The following is a 19,291-nucleotide window of genomic DNA, read 5'->3' on the forward strand; positions in this document are numbered from 1 at the left end:
AACAGTACACTTACTTTGAGATAAGAGCTATAGTGTTGCATGCTTAGTTATGGTTTAAAATCATATCCCACGACTTTTTATTGTCAATATCGAGTTTCATATTTTAATGATTTCTGCTGGTGGTGTGCCTTTGGATTTTTTCAATGAAAAAAATGTGCCTCGGCTCAAAAAAGGTTGAAAAACACTGCACTACGCCATGCCGCCCCCATCATATATGTGATAGTAATATATCATATATGTGATGGTAATATATCATATTCCAGTCTGTGGAACGCTCTCCCTGACCACCTGAGGGCTCCACAGACTGTGGATGATTTTAAAAAAGGCTTAAAAACCTTTCTTTTTAAAAAACTCTTTTTTTTTTTTTTTTTTAGATATATGCATACTAGTTTTAGCTATTTGGCTGTTCTAGTTTTTATTTGTATTTATTTTTTTATTAACTTTTTATTTTAATTTGTTTAATACACTGTAGCACTTTGAGGTTGTTTACTCAATGTAAAGTGCTTTTTACAAATGCAATCTATTATTATTATTATTATCATAGTTATATATCATATATAATAATTAGGGATGTCCGATAATATCGGCCTGCCGATATTATCGGCCGATAAATGCGTTAAAATGAAATATCGGAAATTATCGGTATCGTTTTTTTTTATTATCGGTATCGGTTTTTTGTTTTTTTTAGATATATGCATACTAGTTTTAGCTATTTGGCTGTTCTAGTTTTTATTTTTATTTATTTTTTATTAACTTTTTATTTTAATTTGTTTAATACACTGTAGCACTTTGAGGTTGTTTACTCAATGTAAAGTGCTTTTTACAAATACAATCTATTATTATTATTATTATCATAGTTATGTATCATATATAATAATTAGGGATGTCCGATAATATCGGCCTGCCGATATTATTGGCCGATAAATGCGTTAAAATGAAATATCGGAAATTATCGGTATCGTTTTTTTTTTTATCGGTATCGTTTTTGTTTTTGTTTTTTTGTTTTTTTTTTAATTAAAACATAAAAAACACAAGATACACTTACAATTAATGCACCAACCCAAAAAACCTCCCTCCTCATTCACACAAAAGGGTTGTTTCTTTCTGTTATTAATATTCTGGTTCCTACATTATATATCAATATATATCAATACAGTCTGCAAGGGATACAGTCCGTAAGCACACATGATTGTGCGTGCTGCTGCTCCACTAATAGTACTAACCTTTAACAGTTAATTTTACTCATTTTCATTCATTACTAGTTTCTATGTAACTGTTTTTATATTGTTTTACTTTCTTTTTTATTCAAGAAAATGTTTTTAATTTATTTATCTTATTATATTTTATAAAAAATTTTTTAAAGTACCTTATCCTCACCATACCTGGTTGTCCAAATTAGACATAATAATGTGTTAATTCCACGACTGTATCGGTTGATATCGGTATCGGTTGATATCGGTATCGGTAATTAAAGAGTTGGACAATATCGGAATATCGGCAAAAAGCCATTATCGGACATCCCTAATAATAATAATAGTCAAGAGAAAGAGAAGTAGCGGCTCTCACCTGGATGGTCTGTCCCGGGTCCCCGGACACGGGGCCGCCGACCAGCTTGCAGTAGAGGTCGCGCAGACTGCGGCCGGCCTCGTCCTCCCCGCAGGTGGCGGTGGCGGTGATCTTGGTGCCCTCGGCCAGGTTGAAGTAGGGGGGGTGCAGGCTGAAGCCGCCGCTCGGAACCTCCTGGGCCGACACCGACACCGACACCGACAGCAGCACCGGAAGCAGCAGCAGCAGCAGCAGCAGCGCCATCACCTGTGCGGGGAAAGTTGTCAGCCTGGCGGGAAGAAGATCCACGAAGACCCTTCCGGTGGTCTTCTGTGCGGGGGAATGGACGTGGACGAGTCTGCTGCGTGTGCGTGTGCGTGTGCCAGCCGGCTGGGCGCGCTCACGCTACTTCGGCCAGAGCCGCCTACTTTCGGTCACGTTACCTGCACGCTCGTGCACGCCTTTGTAAAAGGGGGGGGGGGGGGAAAGGTGGTCGGTCACGTGCACGCGCACACAGGAAGTTCTGAAGCAAGCATGTATTTATTGTTCTATATTCAATTTTATTCATAATATATTTGTATTATCAAGCAAACATTTTATTATATATTTATTTGAATAAACATTACATTATTGTAATTATTTTAAATCATATGTATTGTCTATGTTATGTTATTTATTATCCCATAAGCTAATGTATAAAATTAGATTTTTTGGATGTTACTTTTTAATTAAATGTTTATCCGTTAATGTGGGATCTGAGCCGAGGATGTGGTTGCGGCTTGTGCAGCCCTTTGAGACACTCGGGACTTAGGGCTATATAAGTAAACATTGATTGATTGATTGATTGATCTATTTTGGGATTTTTTTTATATGTTTATTATTTACTTTACCATGTCTTTATATTAATACATTTAATTCGATTTTTTAAATATGGTACATTATTTTATTATATAAAGTCACAGACACACACTAGGTGTGGTGAAATTACTCTCTGCATTTGACCCATCCCCTTGTTCCAGCCCCTGACAGGTGAGGGGAGCAGTGAGCAGCAGCGGTGGCCACACTCGGTAATCATTTTGGTGACTTATATATTGTAATATTATATTTATTATATTATATTTTATTCATAATAGATTTGTATTATCGATCAAACATTTTATCATACATTCGTTTGAATAAACATTACATTATTTTAATGATATTAAATCATATGTATCATCTATGTTATGTTATTTATTATTCCATAGGATAATATATGCAATTAGATTTTTGGGGATGTTATTTTTGTAGTAAATGTTTATCCCTTATTTTATTTTGGGATTTATTATCTGTTTATTCGTTACTTTATCATGTCTTTATATTTACACATTTATTTCAAGTTTTTAAAAAAAATATATGATACATTATTTTATTATATATTCCTGTTATTCAAAATATATTTGTATTATCAATATTGTATGATTGTATCATACATTCTATTATATATTTATTTTAATAAATATTATGTTATTTTAATTATATTAAATCATATTTATTATCTATGTTATTTGTTATTCCATACACATATACAATTAGATTTTTTTGGATGTTATTTTTTTGTTGAATGTTTATTCATTATTTTATTTGGGAATTTATTATCTGTTTATTAGTCACTTTATTATGTCTTTATATTTTTACATTTAATTAGATTTTTTAAATGTGGTACATTATTTTGTTATACGTGTGTCATTGTTTATTAATCACGTTTCTTTATTTATAAATGCCCATTTTAAAAAAATTCTATTTTAATGAATTATATTCATTTGTTGACTTTTTTTTTTTTTAAATCACATTTTATTATTTATTATTATTTGTATTATTTAATTCCCTAGGTTATTACTGATCCATCATATTACCTTGAAAAGATGAAAACAGTGCATGTGCGCACCGGTTTGTGTTTATTCTAATATCAAGCGTTGACGTGCACTTCCTGTATTGTCTGTCTGGCACATGTTGACCTTTGACCTGCGCATACACAAAAAGAAACAGAGCGAGAGGTCAGCGCGCAGGTAAAATCTGTAGAAAGCCATAAATGCATCTTAAATGGTGACTCTCGTCTAGAACTGAGATGTACTCGGATAGGAAAAAAAATCCTACAAAAATTCTATGGCTTTCATCATAATAAATTGTGTCTTGTACAGTCCCATCCTGGCGTGAGAGGATATTACTGCCTTAGCTCCATACCTGTCATGAAGGCCAATCGGATGTCATTGGACCTACACCGGAATTAAAGAAAAGCGTTGTGTCGCCATGGCGACCACAATGAAGCTTCTGATGAACTCATACCACACGACCCCCACCTCCACCCCTCTGAGATAAGATAAGTAGACGGCTGAAGACGACTTCCAGAATTCCCGGAATGTCGCGGCGACTTCCGCTGTGGATCAGAACAGCTCAGAGACAGTCGAGCGTTGCAGGCCCCCGGGGGGGGGGGGGGGGGGTGTCTTTGATGGCGAGGAAGGGGTTTGGTTTGACGGAAGCCAGGCAGGTACGCGCACGTCCTCTTTGTCTCCTTCAAGCAAACATGTCGCCATCTACGTCTCTCCCCCGAGGATGGGAGGAGGAGGAGGGCTGAACGTTAGAATGAGTGACAGGTGATGAAGTGCTCACCTGAGAGGCAGGACGTGTGTGAACAAGCAGCACTCCACGACAGCGGTGCATGATGGGAAAATAGGCGTCCAACGGCTCCCAGGGCCCCGCAGCCTCGTGACCTAATGACCACCTTCACCTTCCAAGAAGCAGATGTCGCTTGAAAGGAACATCTGGGAGCCTGGGAGGAAAGCAAACACAAACTTTTAGGTTAGATTTCAACATCTTTTAGGAAGTAAACAACGATAAAGTGGCTTTACTAATGTTTCCCTGGCTTGGAGACTCTCCCAAAGGACAGTGCGGCAAAGACACAACAAACTCCCTTCTTGTCTCTCATGGACACACACCTATTGTTGTTGACTTTGGACTTATCGGCTGCACGACATCGAGGCCGCGGAACAGAGACACGCAGCAGGCTTACACACACACACATGCATCCACAAAAATATACGCCACACACACACATACTCCACCCCCAATCCAACGCCCTCGACGCAAATCCCATAGGGGTGATGGAAGGATGGGCAGCGCCTGAGAGCTGCGGCCTGCCACCATGACCCCGCACTCCCTTCCCCCTGTTGCTAGATATCTCGAGATGTATGTTGTAATATGTATACTGTTATGTGCTTTTTCCCACTCCAGACTGGGCCCCCTTAGTAGCCCAGTCCAGATTGTATTTCTTTTACTCATCCTTCCCCAGCGTTTACCTTTTTCCCATCTTTTACGGGGCGCCTTGTGGCGACCCATCAGCGTTCCTGTTGTGTAGCCCTGTATACTGTTTGTCTCATCTTGAACGGGTTTGTGCTGAAAACAAAGTTTCGTTGTACTTGTGCAATGACAATAAAGACCTATCCTATCCTATCCTATCCTATCCTATGTTGATGTTAGTTTAGTGCTGAAACAGAACGCTGCTGCTCCCTAGCGGCCACAGCGAGAAGCTTTTGTTACCGTCAAAACTTTTCTACTCTAGTTATCAACTTTTGTTGTTCCTAAATGTTAAATTCAGAGTAAGAGAATATATAAGCTTTGCAACACTTAACAAAATATAACGGTGGAACAAAATATTAACAGTACTCAGACAAGACGAACTCAACAGTAGCCAAAATTGTACATATTTTTTCTAAATGTTTAACAATTGTTTTGAAGAAAGACCGTTAAAAACTGTTTGTGTATATTAATTAGTCAAAAGTAAAATAGATACCTATAATTGAAGTGCCGTGTAGTCGACAAGCCGGGTATTTAGCATGTCGCAGAGTGATGACGTACTTGTGTCGAAAGTGCGAATCAGTGTTCGAACTACAATGGCGGTCTTTAAAGACAAGTAAAACCAGGATCGGGAGTAATAATTTACGATCCTGATTTAATGTTGTTGGTGTCACGTTAGCAGCAGGAACAAACGGTACATCGGTATATTTTTTTTTTTTACCTGCAAGCCGAAAGTGCTGGCGAACCAAAACAACCTGACAGAACTTTCTATGAATGGAAATGCACCCCTAGGGCAGTGTTTTTCAACCACTGTGCCGCGGCACACTGGTGTGCCGTGGGAGATTATCTAATTTAACCTATTTGGGGTATACATTTTTTTGCAAACCAGTAATTATAGTCTGCAAATGATGTGTTGTTGTTGAGTGTCGGCAGAGTAACCGTGTAATACTCTTCCATATCAGTAGGTGGCAGCAGGTAGCTAATCGTGATCACAATTTTTCAGATGACAGTGGGAGGCAGTGTGCAGGTAAAAAGGTGGCAAATGCTTAATTTAAAAAAACACTTTAAGACTAATGTCTTGAAAAAATATATCACTCTTGAATCAACACAGTAGTTAATACTATGATCAATGTTAATTCAAATACTAAATGTGGGTTATAAATAATAATGGAAGTACAATTGTTTGTATGTAGTATATAAATTGGTACAAAGGTTTAACATGTCTACAAGGATATTTCACATGCCTTTACTGTGTATATAATTGAATTGTGTTTATGTTATGTATAATGTGTATTTATAATATGTTGTACAAAGGACATTTGATAATTTTCGGAAGTTTATGTTGTACTTGACATTGTTTATAGGGTTAGGCGCAATAAGTGTTCAACTTCAGCCTAAACCCTTTCGTACTGCAACATTTTCATTTTCAATAGATGAATGTACAACTGTTTGTTTATTTTGTTGACGATTGACCGAAGAATAATAAACTAGAAAAATAAACAAAAGGCGAGTGCCCCTAAAAAAAAAGGCATTGAAGCTTAGGGAAGGCTATGCAGAACGAAACTACAACTGAACTGGCGACAAAGTGAAGAAAAACAGAATGCTGGACGACAGCAAAGACTTACAGCGTGTGGAGTAGACGGCGTCCACAAAGTACATCCGAACATGACAATCAACAATGTCCCCACAAAGAAGGATACAAACAACTGCAATATTCTTGATTGCTAAAACAAAGCAGGTGCGGGGAATATCGCTTAAAGGAAGACATGAAACTGCTACAGGAAAATACCAACAAAACAGGAAAAGCCACCAAAATAGGAGCGCAAGACAAGAACTAAAACACTACACATAAGAAAACAGCAAAAAAGTCCAAATAAGTCAGGGTGTGATGTGACAGGTGGTGACAGTACACCTACTTTGAGACAAGAGCTATAGTGTTGCATGCTTAGTTATGCTTTAAAATCATATCCCACGACTTTTTATTGTCAATATTGAGTTTCATATTTTAATGATTTCTGCTGGTGGTGTGCCTTTGGATTTTTTCCAATGAAAAAATGTGCCTCGGCTCAAAAAAGGTTGAAAAACACCGCCCTAGGTGAGCCATGGCACATAGTGGTAGGGATGTTTGGTAAGAAATGATCGAGTCCGAGCCCATTATCGAATCCTCTTATCGAACCGATTTCTTATCGAGTCCAGATAGGTTGTTGTATATGGAAAAAACACAATATTTGGTTTAACAAAAGCTCACTTTTATTTTATAAGAAAAAAATAAAATAGAATAAATAAATAAATATTGACTGTTATCCCCCCCTAAAAAAATAAAATAAATATTGACTGTTGTTAGCCAGAGTATATTAAGTGGGATTTTTCAGAAAAACAAATATATACAGTAACATAAAAACAACCTGTCTCTGTGATCACTATAGGTGAATAGCCATGCTTTGAGGCGTTTTTTCCGGTCCATTATTTTTCCTGCTTTTGTGACATCACAAGAAATGACGTACCTCAGTCTAATGACTGAGCTACGTTATTTCCTGTGATGTCCCACAGGGCATTTGTTGTGGGACGGGATTCGAATAAAGAACCAACTCTTTTTCTTTACTATAGTGGCCTCGATAACGGGAAGCGGTTCTCAAAAATTGATTCGAGTCCATGGAATCGGTTCTTTTCTTATCGAACAACCGGGAGAACCGGTTTCGAACATCATCCCTACATAGTGGTAATGATAGCTGCACGCCTTTGTTTTTTTCCTCAGACATAAAATATGCAATTAAATGTTGACAGATTTTTTTTTTTAAATATTTGAGACATTTCCATGTTTGGTGTTGTAGAACATGAGGAGGGTAACAGCATGGCATCCCTATTATTACCAGCAGGGGGGCTGGCAGTGGATGAAAGAATGCCAACAAGGCTGAAAACAAAAATATTTATTGAAGTGAACTTGTAATGTTCAGAAATGTAAACTATGTGCGCTCACTAAACTAGAAACCAACAACTGAGAATTTAAAACCTTTAGAAACAAAGGACTAGTGTTCATGCTACACTGAGATGGGACTACAAAATAAAAACAAGGCACAACTCCGTTTGGGTTTTCTCACATTTTATTTAACAAACGCTCCTCTGCGGTTGCAGTTTGTCACTCAGCTGTTCCTGTGGGAGAAACAATTAATACAATCACACTCAAACGTAAAGAGGGTGCCTTATTCTGGGGCCAAGATTCATTTACAGTAGCAATAACGTCTTCTAAGTTAGTACTTTGTATTGCAGACGTGTACACGCCAACAAAGCATGATTTCATTATGCGGCGAGCAAAGTGCATTGTAAGTGATCAACATGACAAGACAGTGTGGGAAGGAGCACCGTACGGGTGAAAAAGTGCCTAATGATGTGATGTGTAAGTAAGGGTTAATCACCATGATGTATTTCTTACTTGGCGACAACACCGTCGGTCTTGGCCAGCCTGAGGATGGAGTCATCAGCCTCGCCCTGTTGGGAACAAATCATGTTTTTAGTACTGCTTTCTGCAGGTCTCAGCAAATGTAATGCCCATGTCTGACTGCATACCACTAGTACATAGACAAAAGCGTACAACTGTAAGCATTTGATGAGAACGTTGAATATTTGAAGTTTACTGTGGCCAAATCAACACTAATGTATTCATAACATGATCAAATGTAACAATGCAGTTAACCTTCAAACGCAATAAACATTGTTATTACTGTAGTATTGTTAAAATTGGAAGGTGAATAACTTAATTATCCTAAATAGGTGAGCAAACATAAAAATAAAATGGACTCAATATTTGTTAGCAAAAATTGCACTTCAATAAATATTGAACATCTTGAAGTGCAGTTTTCCTGGGTTGGGTGGTTTGTTTTATTGCAATTGTAGTTCATTGTTCTAGAGTGGCCGTGCCAGCAATCGGAGAGTTGCTGGTTACTGGGGTTCAATCCCCACCTTCTACCATCCTAGTCACGTCCGCCGTGTCCTTGGGCAAGACACTTCACCCTTGCTCCTGATGGCTGCTGGTTAGCGCCTTGCATGGCAGCTCCCGCCATCAGTGTGTGAATGTGTGTGAATGTGGAAATACTGTCAAAGCGCTTTGAGTACCTTGAAGGTAGAAAAGCGCTATACAAGTATAACCCATTTATCATTTATAATGCCTCCTGACATCGCATTTAATGCTTTTAAACGTCATTTAAGGCCTTCGTTTCCACAAAATCCACTTAATGACTTATTTTGTTTTTTAATGAGCCACAGAAACCCTGAAACATGTCAATAATAATAATAATAATGGATTAGATTTATATCGCGCTTTTTCTATTGTTAGATACTCAAATGTCACACAAACACTTGCACCTGGGACACTTCAAGACAACTTTATTGCACGGCAGGAGGTCTACAATTCCAAGTATCAGGGGTGTAACGACTGAACCATCTTCAAGAATAGCAATCTGTGCTTGGCTAGTTGGCCTTCCACTAGATATATTTCACATCATTTTAAAAGGTTAATAACCCATTTTATCCACATTAGAAGGAAAACATTGGCTTTATATAACCTTCTCATTTGCACTGGCAGATAACCACCTTAAACATCGACGTGAAAGCATCCAAGATGGAGGGCAAGGTCGCAGAAGTTCTTTTCCTCACCTTTTTGTGCAGAGCTCAAAAGGACATACTCTGAAATGGTTGTTTTTCCCTTTATAATTGAGTGCTGCAGACGAGGAGCCACAGAGCGTGAGAAGCTGACCATGGACTCTGGCCAATGGTTAACAACTCTTACTGTTATATTACTGGCAAATGTGCAGTCTCTGGAAAATAGGATGGAGGAACTTCCAAGATTAGGGGAGGAGGAATAAACAAGCAGGCTGATGATTTCAAACTCCTGCGCTGACAATGTGGAATATCTGACTTTGAAGTTGAGGCCATTTGATCTGCAGTGTTGTGTATGCATGACATCATCAATGGGCACGACAAGACATATCCTGTAATGCAGTGTTTTTCAACCACTGTGCCGCGAGATACAGTCTGGTGTGCCGTGGGAGATTATCTCATTTCACCTATTTGGGGTATACATTTTTTTGCAAACCAGTAATTATAGTCCGCAAATGATGTGTTGTTGTTGAGTGTCGGCAGAGTAACCGTGTAATACTCTTCCATATCAGTAGGTGGCAGCAGGTAGCTAATCGTGATCACAATTTTTCAGACAGTGGGAGGCAGTGTGCAGGTAAAAAGGTGTCTAATGCTTAAACTGAGAAATAAACAAAAGGTGAGTGCCCCTAAAAAAAAAGGCATTGAAGCTTAGGGAAGGCTATGCAGAACGAAACTACAACTGAACTGGCGACAAAGTGAAGAAAAACAGAATGCTGGACGACAGCAAAGACTTACAGCGTGTGGAGCAGACGGCGTCCACAAAGTACATCTGAACATGACATGACAATCAACAATGTCCCCACAAAGAAGGATAAAAACGGCAATATTCTAGATTGCTAAAACAAAGCAGGTGCGGGGATGCCTCTGATGGCTGTTGGTTAGCGCCTTGCATGGCAGCTCCCGCCATCAGTGTGTGAATGTGCGTGTGAATGGGTGAATGTGGAAATACTATCAAAGCGCTTTGAGTACCTTGAAGGTAGAAAAGCGCTATACAAGTATAACCCATTTATCATTTATATTATTTAATATCGCTGAAAGGAAGACATGAAACTGCTACAGGAAAATACCAACAAAACAGGAAAAGCCACCAAAATAGGAGCGCAAGACAAGAACTAAAACACTACACACAGGAAAACAGCAAAAAAAAAAAGTCCAAATAAGTCAGGGTGTGATGTGACAGTACACCTACTTTGAGATAAGAGCTATAGTGTTGCATGCTTAGTTATGGTTTAAAATCATATCCCACGACTTTTTATTGTCAATATCGAGTTTCATATTTTAATGATTTCTGCTGGTGGTGTGCCTTTGGATTTTTTCAATGAAAAAAATGTGCCTCGGCTCAAAAAAGGTTGAAAAACACTGCTGTAATGATCTTGGGTGGTTTTACACTAATGACCTCACAAGAAATAACAGGATTATAGAAAACTTCCAGTATTTATTTCAGTCCCACTGCTTCAAGTTTTGGTTTAAAAGTTACTGAATTGATTTCAACTCACTGAATCATTCCAAAAAAAATTAACAATTAAAGCAGACAATTATAGAACATGTTCTGGATTCAAACATGCTATTCATGGGGATGACGTCATTGTGTCAGATCACTCACCATCCTGCGGATAGCGCCACAGATGGCGTAGGTCTTGAACTGACCGTTGAAACGTCCTGTGACCTTGTCCACCTGCCACAACAACAACAACAACGTCTATTTCATACCTTTATGGGTGTGATTAAACAATACACATACGCTGATGACATTTGTATAAACACACAGATGAAAATAAACAAGTGAAGCGTGGACAGCAACAGTAAATGTATTTATTATTAACACACCTCAGCTATGTTGATCTGGACAGAAGCGTGATCCTTGGCTCCAATGATTCTGTTGCTAGCAGAGCTTTGAGACACAAAACAACAATTTAAATACATTTTCTACGGGTTGCTTTCCCACCATAGAACAGGGATGTTGAGGGCCATATATAATACAAATGCTAGGGTCACTTGGACATTTAACATTTTGTAACCCGACCACTGTGGAATAGAATAGAATAGAAAGTACTTTATTGATCCCTGGGGGAAATTCAGCACCACAGTTCGCTCACAATAGACAAGAATAATAATACATAATATAATATATATAATATATTATATGTATAATATATAAATAATATAAATATATTCTACATATACTCTACATTTAAGTGCAGTCTATGCTAAGAAGTTGTAATTATTCATCCATTTTCTACTGCTTGTCCCTCTCAGGGTAGCTGCAATTGTGTGGAAGACAGGGTGTATCAATAACAAAGACAACATTTCCAAGTTTAGTACGAGTGTCCTTTAAGGGTGTAACGGTAAACAAAAGTTTTGGTTCGGTACGTACCTCGGTTCAGAGGTCACGGTTCGGTTCATTTTGGGTACAGTAAGAAAACAACAAAATATACATTTTAGGGTTATTTTTTTAGCAAATTTGCAAAATCTTCCACCAAAAATATTTTTCTTCATGTAATATTTGATGTGACGTAATGGGAACCTTGGATAGGTCAATAATTCATAATAACATTGATTTTGATTCAATATTATGTTTTGAGCAATGACAGTTTGAAAAAAAAAAAAAACAGCTTTGTTTTATTAGTCAACATTGCAACTTTTTCTAAATTACATTTAACCTTTAAGCTTTTTTATTTCTCTTTTCTTATGTTTTTGTTTATTTGAATAGTATTTTTAGAATGTGCCGTGGGCCTTTAAAACATTAGCTGTGGGCCGCAAATGGCCTCCGGGGCACACTTTTGGGGCGGTATAGCTCGGTTGGTAGAGCGGCCGTGCCAGCAACTTGAGGGTTGCAGGTTCGATCCCCGCTTCCGCCATCCTAGTCACTGCCGTTGTGTCCTTGGGCAAGACACTTTACCCACCTGCTCCCAGTGCCACCCACACTGGTTTGAATGTAACTTAGATATTGGGTTTCACTATGTAAAGCGCTTTGAGTCACTTGAGAAAAAGCGCTATATAAATGTAATTCACTTCACTTCACTTCACTTTTGACACCCCTGCTATAGATAATAAAACATTAAATGTGATAAATCTATGGATAAAAAGCAGAGCCTGGTGACGCATGCGCGTTTATCATAACTCTCTCTCACTCTCTCTCTGTCTCTGCCCCTCCCTCACCAATGCTGCTGCTTGTTTTTAACGCCTTCTTAACCCTGAACGTACATTGAAAATACACGCAACCCTAACTCAAAATGCCGGACATTTGAGGCATTTAAGAAACTCCGCCCTGACAGTTCCGCAAAAGAGGACATGTCCGGTGAAAAGAGGACGTATGGTCAGTCTATCCTAGCCTGTTAGCTGCTAGCATGCCGTGTGTTGTGCCTCGGTGTGCATTGTTTACACAACGTGCGTTACGCTACTTAATATGTCCGTGTGGAAACTCGTTCGGTACACCTCCGAACCGAACAGACACCCCCGTACCGAAACGGTTAAATACAAATACACGTACCGTTACACCCCTAGTATCCTTACATAACACCTCTTGGCTGTGTTAACATTCACAAACACTTCAAGTTTATTTTTAGATTTGTCTCCTAACATGACTGTTCTTGAATACATAGACTGCATATAATCTTATAAGAAAAAAGCTTACATTTTTATTTGGTTACTTTGGTTAATCGTTTAATGGGTGCAATTAAAAAAGATCAAATCCAGAGCACATGGACTTTAAATACCACACGACCGTTGCTACGGAGCGCACCACCTCGGATACTATATCCTCTTGAAAATGAGAGTCGAGCACTCGAAATGGACATTCACAGTGACTTTTATCTCCACGACAATACATCAGCGAAGCTCTTTAGCTACTGAGCTAACGTGATAGCATCGGGCTCAAATGCAGATAGAAACAAAATAAATAAACCCCTGACTGGAAGGATAGACAGAAGATCAACAATACTATTAAACCATGGACCTGTAACTACACGGTTAATAATTCTCAGCCTGGCAAAGCTTAACAATACTGTTGCTAACGACGCTGAAGTTAACTTAGCAACGGGACCTCACAGAGCTATGATAAAAACATTAGCTATCCACCTACGCCAGCCAGCCCTTATCTGCTCAACACCCGTGCTCACCTGCGTTCCAGCGATCGACGGCGCGACGAAGGACTTCACCCGATCACAGATGTGGTCGGCGGCTAGCATCGGCTAGCGCGTCTGCTATCCAAGTAAGTACTCCTTGTTGTGTTGCTACAGCCAGCCGCTAATACACCGATCCCACCTACAACTTTCTTCTTTGCAGTCTCCATTGTTCATTAAACAAATTGCAAAAGATTCACCAACACAGATGTCCAGAATACTGTGGAATTGTTCGATGAAAACAGAGCAGTTTGTATGGTGACACATTGGGTACGAATACTTCCGTTGCCGCCGTGACGTCACGCGCATACGTCATCATACATAGACGTTTCCAACCGGAAGTTTAGCGGGAAATTTAAAATGTCACTTTATAAGTTAACCCGGCCGTATTGGCATGTGTTGCAATGTTAAGATTTCATCATTGATATATAAACTATCAGACTGCGTGGTTGCTAGTAGTGGCTTTCAGTCGGCCTTTAATAGTATTGTTGATCTTCTGTCTATCCTTCCAGTCAGGGATTTATTTATTTTGTTTCTATCTGCATTTGAGCCCGATGCTATCACGTTAGCTCAATAGCTAAAGAGCTTCGCCGATGTATTGTCGTGGAGATAAAAGTCACTGTGAATGTCCATTTCGCGTTCTCGACTCTCATTTTCAAGAGGATGTAGTATCCGAGGTGGTTTAAAATACAAATCCGTGATCCACAATAGAAAAAGGAGAAAGTGTGGAATCCAATGAACCCTTGTACCTAAGTTACGGTCAGAGCGAAAAAAGATACGTCCTGCACTGCCTCTCTAGTCCTTAACTCTAACTTTCCTCATCCACAAATCTTTCATCCTGGATCAAATTAATGGGGTAATCGTTGCTTTCTCGGTCCGAATCTCTCTCGCTGCTGGTGTAAACAATGGGAAAATGTGAGGAGTCCTTCCTCCGGTGACGTCACACTACTTCCGGTATAGGTAAGGCTTTTTTAAATCAGCGACCAAAAGTTGCGACCTTTATCGTCGTTGTTCTCTACTAAATCTTTTCAGCAAAAATATGGCTATATCGCGAAATGATCAAGTATGACACATAGAATGGATCTGCTATCCCCGTTTAAATTTAAAAAATTCATTTCAGTAGGCCTTTAAATGTATATAGACCCATCTCCAATTTAGCCCCGCCTGAAATGCCATGTCTATGACCACTAGGCCTTCTTTGCTTTTGTTTGTTGTATTTTTTGAGGTACCATCAGGTTTTTAACATAAAATTATGTTCCCCCCCCCCCAAACAAGTATAACAAATACAAATAATACATAAAGAAAGAACGTACAATCAGGAATATAAGAGCCGGAGATTCAATACACGGCGCAATTGCCCGTGTAAAAAATTGTCTGAGGAGGGGACCTTAAACAATGGTTTAGTGTGGCTGAAACGGGGCTTAGGTTAAATAATTATTTGTTTAAGTGGTTATCCGGCTTAGTGTAGACATAGCCTTAGAAACCCCTGCTACAATGGTCAATATTATTAATAGCCACCTAACTGGGACGAAATTTGCATTTCTTACCATTTACGTGGGACGTAAAGGTCCACATATTCACCAGCGTCGTTCTGCATGGTCAAAGGTGAGCAGGTCGTCTACAAACTGCAACATAAACAAGCAACATGTTAAACTCAAGTCTTACTAGGGCTGGGCGATATATGGAATATACTGGATATATCGCGGGTTTGTCTCTGTGCGATATAGAAAATGATTATATGGTGATATTGGAGTATACATATACGCAGTTGTGGGCATTACACTCTCTTTCTTGTCTCTTCTTCTCACAGAGACATAAAACAAGCGCACCTTGTTACACACGTCACATACTGTCGCACATGCAACGTCATACGCCCTTGCGCAGCAGAGAGGTAGCGGCATGGGTGACGTTAGCTGTGATGCTAGCGCAGCGGTGCGAGTGGTAATACGAGAGAGAGAAGATGCCAATCTGGTAACAAATGAAGGAAGAATTAATTCCCAAGAAAAAAAGCAGGGGTCCATCGTCTGGCGGTGGTTTGGCTTCAAGCGGGAAGATGTTGAACAGACAACCGTAATATGTCAAGTATGCGGCAAAAGCGTTGCTACAAAAAGGTAGCGTTACTGCTAATTTGTAGCATCATTTGAAAAGTCACCCGCTAGAGCAGGGGTCACCAACGCGGTGCCCGCGGGCACCAGGTAGCCCGTAAGGACCAGATGAGTAGCCCGCTGGCCTGTTCTAAAAATAGCTCAAATAGCAGCACTTACCAGTGAGCTGCCTCTATTTTTTAAATGTTATTTATTTACTAGCAAGCTGGTCTGGCTTTGCTCGACATTCTTAATTCTAAGAGAGACAAAACTCAAATAGAATTTGAAAATCCAAGAAAATATTTTAAAGACTTGGTCTTCACTAACTGACAAAGTAACAGATAACAGATTTGATGTCCAGTTCAAAGTGTGATATGGTTTATTTAAAAATTTGAGAGTTGACTTTTGTATTTTACATGAGTTATTATTTGTACAAACATGGTGCAAAGTAATTCATGATTTGTTAAAAAATGTTAGTGGCTAGCTAGTAAAAATGGGATATTGTGATTTCACAAGACTGTCTTAGAAGTGATCATTTGAAAATGTTCAATTTGAAAAATGTGCACTTAGAGAAAATATAAAAATAAAGTGTTGCATATTGATATTTATCTGTTTCTATATGTATTTATTGTGAGAAATCATTAAGATGTTTAGTGTTTCCACAAAGATAAATATCATTAATTATTAATAATAACATCGAGTTAAAGGTAAGTTGAGCAAATTGGCTATTTCTGGCAATTTATTTAAGTGTGTATCAAACTGGTAGCCCTTCGCATTGATCAGTACCCAAGAAGTAGCTCTTGGTTTCAAAACGGTTGGTGACCCCTGCGCTAGAGAATGAAGAGTGCTTGAAACTCCGCATGTCAACATCTCATCACAAAATGCAGAAGAAACCATTTCCACATCAACACCGTATGAAACAAAGTCAATAACAGAAGGAGATAACGTCCGCAGGAACCTACCACATAGTGAAGGACATACACTATTTGATTTCCTATTATGCAGCTCACTTTTGATACTTATTGAAATATCTTGTGTGACATCATGCACAAAAGTGCACTATTTGTTTTAAACTATTGTAGTGGCGTTCTGTACAAAAAGTGCACTTTAATGTAGTGTTGTTTTGATATGTAATCTTAGTGACATCATGCACTAAAGTGCACTAATAGCTTGTTTTAAAATGTCTCTGACAATCTTGCACTTTCTGTTTTGAAATGACATGAATGTTTGTGCCACTGCTTAATAACTGTTTAATAAATACACTTTTAGTTGTGATTTCCCTCTCTGCATGAACGTTTAAAAGTAGCATATATTAATGCAGTATGAAGAAGAATGTTTTAATGTAGACACATAGAATCATCATACTGCTGTGATTTTATGCATCAAGTGTTCATTCAAGGCTAAGGCAAAATATCCACATATATATGGTGTATCGTGACAAAATATCCAGATATATATGGTGTATCGTGACAAAATATAGAGATATATAAGGTGTATCGTGACTTGGCCTAAAAATATGGAGATATTAATAAAAGGCCATATCGCCCAGCGTGTAACATGTATTAGCTAGATAGCCACATGACCGCGAACACACGCTTCTGTTGTAACTTTACTGACTTAAAAACAAGTTATATAAAACAATATCAATAATCAACAGATGAAGCTAAATAAAAGAGTTAGTCTGTTAGCTTAGCAATTAGCATTGGCGCAACACGGCCGCGTGCGGCGGCTAACGAGCCATTTTTTCCCGCAACAGTTTGCTCAAAAACGCATTTTAATGGACACATACAGCAACACCGTACACTTATTTACGGCAGGAAACCACATGAAACTCGACTATCTCTCATAATACACATTTTTGGGGCATTTTAAAGACGAGACGTCCACAAACACTCACCGTATCAGACAGATGGACGACAGGAAAGGAAGGCTCGCCGACCCGGAAGTACAAATATGGCTCTCTGTACGAGTGTGTCGCCCCCTGCTGGAAGGCGGAGGTATAACGGCCGTCAACGCCATAGGTAAAACAATTAAATATAAAAAAAAACGCAAATTAGGCGCTACAAAATATTACAACTAAAAAACGTTTTAATGATACTTTACTGATAAAAGCGTTCCATGCGTTACACGCCATTCTAAATGAAATGTGGCCACTGTGTGCAAATGTGTCGCTCCCTGCTGGCAAAAAGTGGTATAACAGCCATCAACACCAGGAGTAAAAGTCAAACGTTTTAAAATAACTTATTTTGGGCGCTGAAATGTGTTACTAAGATGACTGAAAACACTGAAAACGTGTTTTATTAATACCAGTTAGTTCCATAAACAAACAAACCTTTCAAAATCAAAACTAGTAATCCATGCCAGTGTGCCTGAGTCCAAATGTGTCGCTCCCTGCTGGCAAAAAGTGGTATAACAGCCATCAACAACATGAATAAAAGTCAAACGTTTTAAAATAACTTATTTTGGGCGCTGAAATGTGTTACTAAGATGACTAAAACACTGACAAAAATGTTCTATTAATACTATACTAATACAAGCGTTCCATAAACAAACAAACCTTTCAAAATCAAAACTAGTAATCCATGCCAGTGTGTCTGAGTCCAAATGTGTCGCTCCCTGCTGGCAAAAAGTGGTATAACAGCCATCAACACCAGCAGTAACAGACTCAAACGTCTTAAAATAACTTATTTTGGGCGCTGAAATTTGTTACTAAGATGACTAAAACACTGACAAAAATGTTTTATTAATACTATACTAATACAAGCGTTCCATAAACAAACAAACCTTTCAAAATCAAAACTAGTAATCCATGCCAGTGTCTGAGTCCAAATGTGTCGCTCCCTGCTGGCAAAAAGTGGTATAACAGCCATCAACAACATGAATAAAAGTCAAACGTTTTAAAATAACTTATGTTGGGCGCTGGAAAGTGTTACTAAGATGACTAAAAACACTGAACACACGTTTTATTAATACTATACTAATACAAGCGTTCCATAAACAAACAAACCTTTCAAAATCAAAACTAGTAATCCATGCCAGTGTGTCTGAGTCCAAATGTGTCGCTCCCTGCTGGCAAAAAGTGGTACAACAGCCATCAACACCAGCAGTAACAGACTCAAACGTCTTAAAATAACTTATTTTGGGCGCTGAAATTTGTTACTAAGACGACTAAAAATACTGACAAAAAATGTTTTATTAATGCTATACTAATACAAGCGTTCCATAAACAAACAAACCTTTCAAAATCAAAACTAGTAATTCATGCCAGTGTGTCTGAGTCCAAATGTGTCGCTCCCTGCTGGCAAAAAGTGGTATAACAGTCATCAACAACATGAGTAACAGTCAAAAGTTTTAAAATAACTTATTTTGGGCGCTGAAATGTGTTACTAAGATGAATAAAAACACTGACATTTGTTTTTATTAATAGTATACTAATACAAGCGTTCCATAAACAAACAAACCTTTCAAAATCAAAACTAGTAACCCATGCCAGTGTGTCTGAGTCCAAATGTGTCGCTCTCTGCTGGCAAAAAGTGGTATAACAGCCATCAACAA

General features: G+C 38.5%; 2 protein-coding genes across 4 annotated transcripts in view; both read right to left on the bottom strand.

The window, feature by feature from the left end:
- lama5 (laminin, alpha 5) overlaps positions 1–1,918 on the bottom strand; it is a 169,332-nt gene extending 167,414 nt beyond the window's left edge. Inside the window, exon 1 of one of the 2 annotated variants that reach the window (XM_062052488.1) lies at positions 1,567–1,918. In XM_062052488.1, coding sequence (XP_061908472.1) covers positions 1,567–1,809 — 243 coding nt within the window. In that variant the 5' untranslated portion in view covers positions 1,810–1,918. The remainder of the gene's footprint in view (positions 1–1,566) is intronic. The other variant, XM_062052489.1, reaches the window with a different exon arrangement.
- Positions 1,919–7,961: 6,043 nt separating this feature from the next.
- rps21 (ribosomal protein S21) lies at positions 7,962–17,709 on the bottom strand. Of its 2 annotated transcripts, none has more exons than XM_062051871.1 (6): positions 17,634–17,709; positions 15,200–15,277; positions 11,359–11,422; positions 11,135–11,206; positions 8,309–8,364; positions 7,962–8,028 (listed from the first exon to the last, which is right to left on the bottom strand). In XM_062051871.1, the coding sequence occupies exons 2-6, from the start codon at positions 15,247–15,249 to the stop codon at positions 8,019–8,021; spliced, it is 252 nt and encodes an 83-aa protein (XP_061907855.1). In that variant the 5' UTR covers positions 15,250–15,277; positions 17,634–17,709; the 3' UTR covers positions 7,962–8,018. The 2 variants fall into 2 exon arrangements, with proteins under 2 accessions (XP_061907855.1, XP_061907856.1); XM_062051872.1 differs by having other exon boundaries at positions 8,292–8,364.
- Positions 17,710–19,291: the final 1,582 nt, after the last annotated feature.

Source organism: Entelurus aequoreus, linkage group LG07, assembly GCF_033978785.1.
Source record: "Entelurus aequoreus isolate RoL-2023_Sb linkage group LG07, RoL_Eaeq_v1.1, whole genome shotgun sequence".
NCBI classification, from domain to species: domain Eukaryota; kingdom Metazoa; phylum Chordata; class Actinopteri; order Syngnathiformes; family Syngnathidae; genus Entelurus; species Entelurus aequoreus.

Bases quoted from the DNA above. Each gene is read 5' to 3' on its own strand.
- rps21 (XM_062051871.1), bottom strand. From the start codon at position 15,249: ATGCAGAACGACGCTGGTGAATATGTGGACCTTTACGTCCCACGTAAA. The intron at 11,423-15,199 runs GTAAGAAATGCA...TGTGTCTCAAAG, and splicing joins CTTTACGTCCCACGTAAATG to CTCTGCTAGCAACAGAATCA. The intron at 8,365-11,134 runs GTGAGTGATCTG...TGTTCCCAACAG, and splicing joins GTGGCGCTATCCGCAGGATG to GGCGAGGCTGATGACTCCAT.